General features: G+C 43.5%; 1 protein-coding gene and 1 pseudogene across 2 annotated transcripts in view; one reads left to right on the top strand and one right to left on the bottom strand.

Moving 5' to 3' along the window:
* LOC102840104 overlaps positions 1 to 11280 on the bottom strand; it is a 27635-nt pseudogene extending 16355 nt beyond the window's left edge.
* Positions 11281 to 11922: 642 nt separating this feature from the next.
* NFE2L2 (nuclear factor, erythroid 2-like 2) overlaps positions 11923 to 13512 on the top strand; it is a 42586-nt gene continuing 40996 nt past the window's right edge. Inside the window, exon 1 of one of the 2 annotated variants that reach the window (XM_006866674.1) lies at positions 11923 to 12046. In XM_006866674.1, coding sequence (XP_006866736.1) covers positions 12002 to 12046 — 45 coding nt within the window. In that variant the 5' untranslated portion in view covers positions 11923 to 12001. Of the gene's footprint in view, positions 12047 to 13091; positions 13195 to 13512 lie in introns of those variants that run through there. The other variant, XM_006866675.1, reaches the window with a different exon arrangement.

Genomic DNA, 13512 nt, shown 5'->3' with positions numbered 1-13512 from the left:
ATATATATATATATTGTTGTTGTTGTTGCTAAGTACCCTGCACAGGTTTTCTGAGGCTGTAAATCTTTTTGGGAGCAGAAAGCCTCATCTTTCTCCCATCTTTACAGGAGCAGAAAGCCCCATCTTTCTCCCATGGTACAGTATATATATATTATATTCTGTGTTATATGTATTATATATACAAAATATGTGTATAGTAGAAAGATAAGGCTTTCTGCTTCCATAAGGATTTACAGCCCCAGAAACCCTTTACAGGGTCACTAAGTCAGAATCAACTTCACAGCATATAACCACCATATATAAAATACATAATTCAAAATCATCCTTCAAATCTCTATTTTTCACCTTTACTCATTGGTCCTGCAGGGCACGATTTCTACTGAGTAGAAAACTGCATGAGTTAAAACTAGCTTTGTAGATACACAGTTTTATACCAGTTTTCATAATGAGATGTGCACACCCAGGAACCAGGGTCATGGGTGTGTTTTGAAATTAATACACTAATTATTTTGAACACTGCTGAATGAGAGTTCAGTTTATCTACTGGGCAGGTTCCTCCTCAAGTTCAAATTCCCTCAGCAGATAATCAGTAAGTATTTTATATAACTGATACACATAAGGTCATACAAGGGCCAGAATCTCTGTATGCGTTTATATTTCCATCTATTTCATCAGTGAAGTGTCTGTGTTCTTTAATTGTATTTAATAAAGAAAATACTTCTTCATCATCTGGTTAATGGTATAGGGAACTATACTGATTCAGTGGTAGAATTATTCTCTCTCTTCTCTGCAGGAGACCTGGGTAATTTCCAGCCAATATACCTCAAGCGTAGCTACCACTTATCTGTCAGAGACTTGTGCATTGTTATGATGCCAAACGTGTTTCAATGGAGCTTCCAATTTAATACAGACTAGGAAGAAAAGTCTGGCAATCTTTCAAAAATCAGTTATTGAAAACCCTATAGATCACATAATTCTGATCTGCAACTGATAATGGGGATAGCAAAGGACCATGCAGTACCTTGTGTTGTTGTGCATAGGTAGCCATGAGTGGGAGCGTCTATATGATGGCAGTTAACAAAAACATAAAATGATATGGGAGCCAATGCTTGGTGTGATGAAGCGATTTACTTCTCAGGAAGCAACAATGATCTCTTCCTCATTTCCAGGAGGTCAATTAGCTTCTGAGAGTCTATAAAAGTGCTGTTTCTGTATGTGTGCTCCAGTGATGGTTAACCAACAAAAAAGGAGCCCAAAGAAACCTGCCTTTGATATTTAGTATATATAAGCTGGTTTGGTTATCTACTGCTGTGAAATTAACTAACCCAAAATGTGGTAGCTGGAAATAGTTTATTGTAATTTCTCACAGTTCTTTGGATGGGCTGAGTTCAGCCAGTCAGACTTTTACAGGTCTTTCTTGGAGTTTCTCTTACGTTGCAGTCAGATAGCAGTAGGGACTGAGAGTCCTCTGATTTCAGCTGGTAGTCTGGAGGGTCTAAGATGGTTTTGTCATTTACCTGGTGGTGCCTTGTTTGTGTAGCCTTTTTCTCACCTTGGAATCTCATCCTCCAGGGTTTCTCCCATGGCCTCTCACTCCACGAAGGTAGGAAAACTTTGACACAATGGCTGAGTTTCAAGAGTGGAAAGCTGAAAGCCTTCAGGCTTTGTTAAAGCTCAAGCGTGAACCAGCACAGTGACGTTTTTTTAGTCTCCTCCCATGTTGTTGTTTGTCATTAGGTGTTTTGCATTGGTTTCAACTCATAGCGACCTTCTGGTACAACAGAAGGAAACACTGCCCATTCTTGTATCATCCTCACAGTCGTACGTGCCATTGTGGCAGCCACTGTGTCATTCCATCTCACTGAACGTTTTCCTCTTTTTTACAGACTATTTATTTTACCAAGCATGATGTCCTTCTCCAGAGACTGGTCCCTCTTGATAACACATCCAAAGTACAAGAAACAAAGTCTGGCTATCCTGGCTTCTAAGGAGTATTCTGGCTGTACTTCTTCCAAGACAGATGTGTTCATTCTTCTGACAGTCCATGATACTTTCAATATTCTTTGCCAACACCATAATGCAAATGCATCAATTTTTCTCTGAGATTCCCTAGCCGTACAGTTTTCACATTCAGACATATGAGGTGATTGAAATATGAGGTGGCTTCAAAACATTTGTGGAAAAATCCATTTTCTTTTCATTCTATTTTATTTTCATTTTATTAACTTTTTGAAGTCCTCAGACCATGGTTTGAGTCAGGCATACTTTAGTCTTTAAAGTGACATCTTTGCTTTTTAACACTGTAAAGAAATCCTTTGCAGCAGATTTGCCCAATGCAATAAATACATTATCTGATTTCTTGATCGCTATTTTCATGATGGACTTCTGGTGTGGCACTGTAGGATCAGCACTGGACTATAAACCACAGGTGAGCAGTTCAAACCCACCAGCTGCTCCTTGGAAACCTTACACAGAATCGCTATGAGGAGGAACCAGCTCAACAGCACTTAATAACAACAACAAAATTCCATGATTGTGGATCTAAGCAAAAATGAATTCCTTGACAATTACAGTATTTTCCTCATTTATCACCATAATGTTGCACAAAAAGATGAGCCTTTCTGCTCCTATAAAGATTTTTGTTGTTCTTATTGTTAAGTGCCATCAAGTCGCTGTTGAATTTGAACTAACAACCTTGCAGTTCAAACTGATTTTGCAGTCCAGTGCATTAACCCATAGCGCCATACCAGGACTCCCTATAAAGATTTGCAGCCTTAGAAACCCTATACAGGATTGCTACGTGTCAAAACCAATTGGACAGCACCTACCAACAAAAACAATATCATGGTGTTGCTTATGTTCAGTAGGGAGGATTTTTGTTTCCTTTATACTGAGGTGTAATCCATGCTGAAGGCTTCAAGTCCTCTACACTTTCAGCAAGCAAGGTTGTGTGTCATCTGCAAGTTGCAGGTTGTTAATGAATCTTCCTCTAATGTCTCTTCCTTCTTCATATAGTCCGGCTTCTTGGATTATCTGCTCAGCATATAAAGATTGAATAGGTATGGTAAAAGGATACAATCCTGACACACACCTTTCCTGATTTTAAACCATTAAGTATATTCCCTTGTTCTGTTCTGTTTGCTTTATGTACAGGTTTCACATGAGCACAATTAAATGTTCTGGAATTTCCATTGTTAGCAATGTTATTCATAATTTATTATGATCCACACAGTTGAATGCCTTTGTATAGTCAATAAAACACAGGCAAACATCTTTCTGATGTTTTCTGCTTTCAGTCAATATCCATCAGACATCATCTGACATTCCACATCTTCTGAATCCGGCTTGAATTTCTAGCAGTTCTCGATTTACTGCTGCAATCATTTTTTAATTATCAGCAACAAAATTTTACTTTCCTGTGATATTAATGATATTGATGGATAATGTTTTCATTCTTTTGAATTGCCTTTCTTTAGAAAGGACAGGAATAGAGATCGCTTTCATTTGGATGGCCAAGCAATTGTCTTCCAACTTTCTTGGCATAGATGAGTAAGCCACCTCCACTGTTGCATCCTTCCATAAATTAAAGCAAATCACAGGACAAGCCAAGTTTCAGCGTTGGGGGAAACTACACACATGCATTAATAAAAGAGAAGCAGTTTATTGGGTGTTACCTTTGGAAACTAGCTACTCCACATGCTTCAACTAAGCTGAACAAAGCAGAATTTCAACTATAATTGCAAGAGATTCTGATCGTTTCTCTAATTCAGATACTAAGAATAGCTGAGGAAAGCTAAGAAGAGGGAAGAATCTTCAAGGCATTGTAGGATTTTGAAACAGTTGTTACTTTCTTAGGGTTTTGTAGGTTGGCAGATCAGAGTGAAGATTTTGACCTGGAAGGGAAATTCATGCTCACAACAGGGGATCTGAACAAAATTGAGCTGGTTTGAATGCATCACCACTATCCAGATTTGTGCACTCTGAACACTTAGTTGGAGCAAGGTATTACAATTCTGGCACAGTTGAAACATATATGTAGGGAGTCCTGGTGTGGCACTGAAGGATAATGCACGGGACCACAAGGTCGTTTTGAACCACCAGCCACTCCTCAGAAACACTATACACCATCGCTATGAGTTGGAACCAGCTCAATGGAACGTAACAACAACAACAGCAAAGACTTCGGAGATCCATGGAAATGTACATGAAGAGTAAACTAGGAAAGGCTGCAGTCAAAAAGGTTTCCGTGGTACCTGGACAGAGAAGAATAACAGTATTTCTTTTTTCCTGACACCCCCCTCCCCTGCAGTTTCTTGACCTGTAGTATCTGTGTCCCCGTAGCCCAGTATATAAATTTAGAGGACAAGATAGGGGCCGAGGCTCTCAAATGAAGATAATGTCATTTTAGTATCTGCAAAGACTGGGAACCTCTTTGACATGGGTGATCCGAGACTGAGGTTCCCTTTTCTTGTTCTGAACTACTATTTTACAATGCCAAACAGCTTTCCCTTAGTGTTCATATTTCTTAAGCTTGTTCAGACTCTTATCATATTGTTCTCCTCCCTTTGAAAATATGTACTCTGCAGGTGCCTGAAATAATACACTCCTAGCAAACTACAGTTTTGTAAAAGTAAAGGGTAATTCATTCAGTCTAAACTCAACGAAATTGTGTTGCCTAACAAGGAAATACCAAACACTTCATAAACTTCTTGAGGGCAACAACCATGTCATATGTGACTTTTGTATCTTTCACCTCCTGGCTCACTGTCTCTCTTCTGTGATGTAGTAGTTTTAATAAGTAACTTGGAATTGTTAACAATAAACTCGCCTCCTTTTTTTGACCCAGAATCTTCATTTCACTATTATGCCTCTTTATGTTTCATGTTAGGGTCTTTGTAAATAATTTCTTTTAAGTTTGTTTGTAGTGTGCAGATCGTTGTGCGATTTTTTCACATAACAGCTGAAAGGGCTGAATTTAGGTTGAAGATGAGCTCTCAATTACAATTAATAAAAGGCTTCATTTATCTTAAGTATTTGGAGGTAAAAATTTATAGGTAAAACTTGTGAGTATCAAATTATGCAACCAAGAGAAAACAAGTTCTTTATAGCTTATTTGACACTGATATGCTATCATCAGTCTTCTTAAAAAAAAACCAACAACAGGTTTTTGAATAAAATAGTAAAACCATGCTGGCACTACTTCACCTGCTTTTAAATAATTCCAAGAAGTTAGAAACTGGAAACCAGGTTTAAAGGTTAGATTGTTGATACATAAGTGAAAAATCTAAACCATTTTACTACTCCCTTTTAAATCTTATATTTCACAATATTGCTGATTTTAAAATATATGAAGTTTTCTGTGGGCAACATTTTTTTTTTTTAATAAATGTTTTATTGTGAATTGTTTGATAGTCCACATGGGAGAACATTAGTTTTACATTCATTCTATCATCTATCGTTTCATTGGCATAGTTACCATCCCGTCCATGCATCCTCACCCAACCAAAGGTTATACCCTGCAAGCCTGAATCCCTCCACCACAGTCCTCAGCCCCTTTCCCTCTCTGGATCCCAAGTTCCCAGCCACACCATCTCTTGATGCCTCCATCTTTTCTGCCTCCATCTCAGGCCTCACTGCTTCTCTGGGTAGGATCCCGCTCTCCACTTTTCTCCATTGATGGTCCTAGGGTCCTCAGCTCCTAGACTGAAAAGTGAATCACTCCCCTCCTTGCTACAAAATGTCTACCTTTAGATTTCCAACCCTCACAATCAGTCCTGATAACAATTATTCACCATTGCATCACAAGAGACCCATCTGTATTTCGTTTCATCAGCCCTTCCTGGACAGGCTGGATACTATTCACTGGAGACTCTACCTTCCTCCACGCCCTTTGAATCTAGGTTCTGTGGGCAACAATTTTTAAATATTTGTTTTTTAATGTAAAAGTGATTATCTTAGTAATCTAGTGCTGTTATAATAAATACCACACGTGGTTTTTTTTTAACAAACAGAAATTTATTTTCTCACAGTTTAGGAGGGTAACAGTTTGAATTCAGGGTGTTGGCTCTAGGCGAAGACTTTTTCTCTGTGAGCTCTGGAAAAGGTCTTTGTTTCTTTGAGTTTCTGCTCCTGGGTGATCTTCATGTGGCTTGGCATCTCTCTCTCAACTCACTTGTTTGTTTAATCTCTTTTATATCTCTAAAGAGACTGACTCAAAATAAAACACCCTACACTAATCCTACTTTATTAACATAGCAAGGGCAATCCATACCCAAATAGGATTATAAACACAGGCGTAAACCAAAACCAAACTCACTGTCTTACAATGAAGTCTGACTTATAGCGAGCCTAGAGGACATAGTAGAACTACACCTAAGGTTTTCTAAGACTGTAAAAATTTACTGAAGTAAACTGTCACATCTTTCTCCTGTGGTTGGATCAGCAGTCAAGTACTTTAACCACCATACCGTCAGGGCTCCTCAACCACAAGCGGAGAAACTAGGATTTAGAACACATATTTTTGGGAGACATTTTCAATCCATAATAATAATATATGAAGATAAGTTAAAAAAAATATTGCTACTTGAGTTTTAGTTCATACATGCATGGGTTTACTCCAAACAAAGCATGCTTAAACATGTTTCTGTGATCAGTGAATGACTGCAGATAGTGGGTTGTTGTTGTTGTTATGTGCCGTGGAGTCAGTTCTGACTCATAGCGACCCTGTACAGGGTTTCCGAGGCTGTAAATCTTTATTGGAGCAGAAAGCCTCATCTTTCTCCTGTGCAACAGCTGGTAGTTTCGAACTACTTACCTGAAGGTTCACAGCCCGATTTGTAACCGCTATGCTACCAGAGCTCCAGGCAGATAGTGGGTGTTGTTGTCAAGTGCCATCAAGTCAATTCTGACCCATAGCGACCCTGTATAGGGTTTCCAAGAAGCAGCTGGTGAGCTTGAACCACCAACCTTGCAGTTCAAACGGCTTTGCCGTCTGGCGCATTAACCCACAGCGCCACACCAGGACTCCAGATAGTAGGTAGGTGACCAGTAATATACTTGCCTTAGTTTCATTTGCTGTTGTTAAGCACTGTTGAGTTGGTTCTGACTCATAGTGACCCTGTATAGGGTTTCTGAGGAGTGGCTGGTGAACTTGAACCATTGACCTTGTGGTTCAAACCAACCTTATAGTCTAGCACATTAACCGGCAGCACCACACCAGGACTCCTAGTCTCCTTAGGGTGCCATCAAAAAAAAAGATACTTCTGTGTCCTTGACAACAGGATTTTGAGGTCAGAACTAATATCAAATTTTTAACAGAAATCAAGTGGACATCTTCCTAAATCGTTGAAGTTTTGCAACAAGTTTACAGGAATGTTGCCCCACATAAAACAACCATTTTGTTAAAGGACCAAGTATTTTAAAGAATGTCAGGTGCAGGGAGACCGGCTCTCTGCGATGGTCGTGGGACACGAGCAAATACGCGGAAACGTTGGATGAAGAAATGAATACAATTCGAGAGGTTTTCCAGCTTGTCATGCCGTCCGGCTATTCTCTCCAGCTTCTGCCCTCTGCCCAACAAGTCTTTATTTTTTATACTTCAACTACACAGTACATGCATTGACATTTTTTATCATTTCTTGAATTATTACACAGTCACAACATTCTTGCACCTGGTCCTTAGACAACCTTGACAAATATACTTCTGTGATGTTCAGACTGACCTTCATGTTCTTTCCCAGTATGAGAGAAAACTGTTTCTTCTTGTTTCTACTAAAAGATTATAAACTTTCTATCCTACATAATGTGCTATTCTTTTCATAATAAAGGTATTCATTAAATCACTTAAGAGCTATGTGGCATAAAGCCCAACTTAGTTACTAGCTGCAAGAAGTGTAGATTATTAAGTCAAAACTACTCTTCATTTAAGTTCATTATTGTCTACTTGTTTACGCAGGTGTCTGTATGTAGGGGTTTGTGAATTCTAGCTAGTGACTGAATGTGGTGAGGCCTATGGGGGTAGATCAGCTTGACTCTAATATGCTATTTGCTTTTGTGGCCTCACAAATGCAGTTACTTAGGTTTTCTAATGAAAAGGAGTAATTTACACAATTTCTCTTTGTATTCAATCCACCAAGGCTGAAAGCAATTGCTGATAAGCTAGTTTTTCCTAAAGTTTGTAGAATTCATAGTGAAAGCTGAGAATATTGCCATATTATATACATTTTTGCAAGTAAATTCAGGACTAACTTGAAGGGAAGATAGGGGTCAGCTTTTGAGAATCATATGCCGTGCATAATGTCTCTCGCCCCAGTGCGGCCTTGCCAAGCATCAAGAGTTAAGCGCTTCCCACAGTCAGGAAGACCACAACTATGAATTCAAGGCAGAGGGGTCAGCTCAGAAGGTTATGATGACTGGTTTTTTAGGATGCCAAAAGGATCCCATACTCTCTGGGAAGGATTGCTGTTATTGTTGTTATTGTTAAGTGTGGTCTAGTGGGTTCCAACTCATAGTGACCTAGGGTGTCCTAGGTGGTTGGTTTAAACCAACAACTTGTGGTTAAGAAGTCCATTGCTGATCCTACAGCGCCACACCTATATTTGGCTTTCTCAAGTTGGTCCTAAGTTGGGGCAAAAAGTAAGGAGGATGGCAGCTGACCAAGTCCTGACCATCTGGGGTTGGCTGAAGAGCTGTGGTTGCTTTCCAGGTCTGGCTGCCACAGGTGGTGGCACCCATAGTCCCACTGTTGGCCCTTTGTATATGCAGTTTCTCCATTTCTTCATCTATGAAATGAGGGTGACAAAAGCCCAAACTCACAGGGTTGTAGGGAGAACTATAAGACATGACATAAAAAGCCACGTGGCATCAAGACGGGAATTTATCCACGTAGTCAACAAAAACTGGTTGTCCAGCATCTCTATGGGTTGAGGGGTTAAAGAGATGGAAACACCACTTTAAGAAGTATACAGACCTGGATGGAGGATGTGTAAAGAAACAATTGCTTCACATTTTAGTATTTTTGTTTAATAATTGTGTCTATGATTTTTCAGCAATACTTTTCTACCTACCCTCATACATTCCTTATATATTTAAAACATACTTAAATTAACACCCCACCATCGATCTAGTAGTGAATTTCAGACTCATGAAGACTGTATGTAGGATTCCCGAGACAATACATTTTTATGGGAAGCAGACAACCTCATCTTTCTTCTGTGGAGTGCCTGGTGGGTTTGAACTACCAACCTGTGGTTAGCAGCCCAAGACCAAACCCACAGCACCAGGGCCCCTTTTAAGTAAAATACTAATTCATTCATGATACTGCAACCATTAATATATTGATGAGTATTGTTTCATTTTTTCTAACATTTAAAAGGAACCCTGGTAGTAAAGTGGATGGTCTGAGACAAAGAGGAAGACCCCCAATGAGATGGATTGGAACAGTGGCAGCAGTAATGGGCTGAAACGTAGCACAGATTATGAAGTTGGTGCAGGACGGGGCAGTGTTTCATTCTGTTGTGTATAAGGTCGCTAAGAGTCGGGGCTAACTTAAGGGCACCTAACAACATTTTAAAAATTAAAAATATATGTATATATATATATATATTTTTTTTTAAAAAAGGTGTGTGACAAGGTTGTATTCTTTCACCATACTTATTTAACCTGTATAAGGAGCTCTGGTAGCGTAGTGGTTACGACTCGGGCTGCGAACCTTTCGCAAGGTCAGCAGTTCGAAACTACCAACTGCTCAGCGGGAGAAAGATGAGGTATTCTGCTCCCGTAAAGATTAACAGCCTCGGAAACCCTGTGCAGGGTCACTATGAGTCGGAACCGACTCCATGGCACATAACAACAACAACAACAGTCAATCTGTATGCTGAGCAAATAATCTGAGAATCTGGGTTATATGAAGAAAAACGTGTTATCAGGATGGGAGGAAGATTCATTAACCTGCGATATGCAGATGATACAACCTTTTTTGCTGAAAGTGAAGAGAACTTAAAACATTTACTGATGAAGATCAGAGAGCACAGCCTTTGGTATGGACTACATCTCAACGTAAAGAAAACAAAAATTCTCACCACTGGACCAATAAACAACATTCTTATCAAAGAAGAAAAGATTGAAGTTGTCAAGGACTTCATTCTTCTTGGATCAACTATCAACACTCACAGAAGCAGCAGTCAAGAAATCAAACGACGTATTGCATTAGGCAAATCTGTTGCACAAGACCTTTTTAAAGTGTTGAAGAGCAAAGATGTCAGCTTGAGGACTAAGGTGCGCCTGACCCAAACCATGGTATTTTCAATAACCTCATATGCATGTGAAAGCTGGACAGTGAATAAGGAAGATGGTAGAAGAATTGATGCTTTTGAGGTATGGTGTTGGAGGAAAATATTGAAAGTGCCAATAGATCCGTTATTAGAAGAAGTGCAGCCAGAGTGCTCCTTGGAGGCCAAGATGGCCAAATTTTATCTCTCAAACTTCGGACATATTTTCAGGAATAGTCACTGGAGAAGGATATCATGAGAAAGATGAGGCTTTCTGCTCCTGTAAAGATTTACAGCCTCGGAAACCCTGTACAGGGCCACTATGGGTCGAAACCAACTCAACAGCACTTAACAACAAGGTGGAGGGTCAGAGAAAAAGAGAAAGACCCCCAATGAGATGGATTGGCCAAGTGGCAGCATCGATGGACTAAGCATGGCAACAGTAATAAGGTTGGCCCAGGATCTGCAGTGCTTCGTTCTGCTGTGCATAAGGTCGCTATGGGTCGGTACTGACTCGATGGCACCTAACAACAACAACAGGTGGCACAGTGAGTTAAGCACTTGGCTGTTAACTCAAAGGTCGGTGGTTCAAACCCACCAGCCGTCCTGCTCTGTGGTAGAAAAATGAAGCAATGTGGTAGAAAAAAAGAGTAATCTGCTTCTGCAAGCCTCAGAACCGACTGGATGGCAGTAGGTTCACACTTTTTAAAAACGGGCCCATACTTTACAACTGTTTTGTAACTTTGTCTTTAAAAAACCAACTATACAAAAACTATATCGTGAATAAGTGAAAAAATAAACTTTTAAGGATTAGGGAATGCTTTAGTTAGTCAAAGGACACCATCTGTGGTGTGGTGTAAAAAGAAAACCTTGGGGAAGAGGAAATCTTTGGTGGGCAATATTGAGCACTTACCAACCAAGAGACTCCTCCATTTCACCTTGACAATGTGACCGTAACAAGTACAAACGTGTGGGGAACATTTAGGTGACTGTGAGCACGAGCTCCCGGCATGGTGCCCATCTCCCCTGGGCAGGGCCCACTGGGCCCAGCCCTGTCGGGCACCGAGGGCGAGAGGGCAGCTCGCGGTGCGCACAGCCGGGGTTCAAGCCCGCTGTCCCCGCCTCCTGAGCTGGCGCCACTCTTGGGAGGTGAGTGAGATAAAAGTCGGGCAAGGTTCTACAACTTCAAATCAGGGAGGTGCGACTCCGACACCCGCGCCTTTGCCTAGTCTCCGGGCGTGTTTGCCCAAGAGTTTAAACTGTTTCAAAGCCCCGAACCCGATCGACCTTCGGCAAACAACTCTTTATCCCTCGGGCGGAGAGCACTGGCTTTATTTGCTAGGGAACAGCAAATTGAGCGCGGGAACGGAAGAGCTGAAGGAAGATCCCTCTCGGCAGTCAGTTCTCCCGCCCGTCGGCTCCCCCTGGGACCGGGTCTGCTGCCCTTTCCCGCCCCCGGTCCGCAAGCCTCTTGCGTCAGCCTGGGCGGGGGTGGGGGATTTTCGGAGGCTGCCGGCGCGTCCAGCCCGGGAAGGGAGGCCCGAGCTCTTGCCCCGCCCTCGGAGGGCGGGAGGCGGAGCGGGGCAAGAGCCCGGTCGGCGGCTCCAGCCTGGTTGTCCAGCTACGAGTGCCGGAGAGCCGGGAGCAGCCGCCGCCAGTGCCGCCCTGTCCACGCTTCCGCAGCCGGGACAGGGCCGCCGTCGGGGAGCCCCAGCGCGCAATCCTAGCTCAACATGATGGACTTGGAGCTGCCGTCGCCGGGACAGCCGTCCCAGCAGGTGCTGTCCCGATCCTCGGGGACCCGCGGTGGCGCGGGGACGGTGGCATGGAGGGGAGGGGACCACGGCCGGGGAGGGACAACCGCTGCTTGCTTCGCCTCTCGTCAGTGGCCAAAGCCGGAACTGCAGCAGCGGAAAACTGGAGCCGCTGCGCTTGCGCCGGCACCGGGCAGGGAGGAGGAGCAGGGATCCTAGGGGCCGGGAGGGGAGTGGGGACAGAGTTGGGTGCCCTCGGCCCCAGAGGGGCCACAGTGAGGGTTCTTAAAGAGCTGGCCCTGCGGGCGAGAGATGGGGAACGCCCCTGGTCGCCAGAGCTGGGACGCGGAAGTCCTCGCCGGCTCCCGGGGCTTGAGGCCCTCTGAGGCGGCAGAGCAGGAGGGGGCGGACAGCCGCGGTCTGAGCCGGCGCGGCCCGGTTCTTCCGCGGCTGCGTTGCGCTGCTCCCCCGCCCCAGAGTCGGCAAAAATGTGCCTAGTCACGGGGCCGTTCGAGGTCTTTGCCGGGCTGCGACCCAGAGCCTTTCTCCGCCGCTGCGCCCGCCCCGGGTCTTACGACCTTCGCGGGCGCGGGCCACTGCGCGGCGTGCTCACCCTACTGGGCTGCCTGTGGGTGCTGCTTTGCAAAAATAATCGAGCTGTCAACCCAACAAGTCACCCTTTGGAGGCCTTGAGCACGAACGCCCAGCCCCGGGGCGAGGGAGGAGGTCACCGAGTGCTCATTGCGTGCGTCGCCCCGACGTGTGGCGGCTTGGCCAAGGGAGAGGTTGGGGCGCTTGAACCCGGGCCGCCCCCGGCAGCCCCTCACTGGAAGTGGAAGCGAGAGCTTCAGACCCTGAAGTCCGATCCCGCGGCGCTCTGGACTTTTTCGCTTCGGGCGTGGTGCCTCCCGGTGGCGCACGCCGCGTGCGAGGGCTCAGCCACCTCACCCTCTGTGACAGTGGCCGGTTGGCTGTCACGGCGTCCCTCGGTTGGCCCTTTCCTGCATTATAGCGTGCAAACCTCGCCGCGCCGGGGCCAAGGGACAAGTTGGAGCTGTTGATCTGTTGCGCAATTGTTATTTTCCCCAGAGCGGCTTTGTCTTTGGATTTAGCGTTTCAGAATTGCAGTCCAAAATGTGTAAGGCAGGATGTTCTGTTCTGTGCTGTCAAGGGTAAGAATCGCGAGTGTAGATTAGAATTTCGACTGCTTTTAGGCTGCTATTCAGTTCTTCACTTTCAGCTATTATTTCCCCTGGGTGCTTTATATTATTTTGCTTTTCTGTTTGAGAATTTGCCTCACTTTCTTAACACGTTGTCTTGCTTTTGCAAGGGCCGAGAGTGGGACACTTGTGTTTCATAATGCTTTGTACAGTTTTGCAAATTGTCATAAAAGTAAAAAGTTTCCATTCAAACTTTGTGGGAAATTTTTAAAGGAATATGCATGTTTATTTGCAGAGTTTTTTTTTTTTTTTGTAACTGGGTGTTTAGAA

The sequence above is a fragment of the Chrysochloris asiatica genome, unplaced genomic scaffold (genome assembly GCF_000296735.1).
Source record: "Chrysochloris asiatica unplaced genomic scaffold, ChrAsi1.0 scaffold00094, whole genome shotgun sequence".
Lineage (NCBI taxonomy): Eukaryota > Metazoa > Chordata > Mammalia > Afrosoricida > Chrysochloridae > Chrysochloris > Chrysochloris asiatica.
Note: the sequence above shows the minus strand (reverse complement) of the source record. Positions and strands in the feature narration are given on the sequence as shown.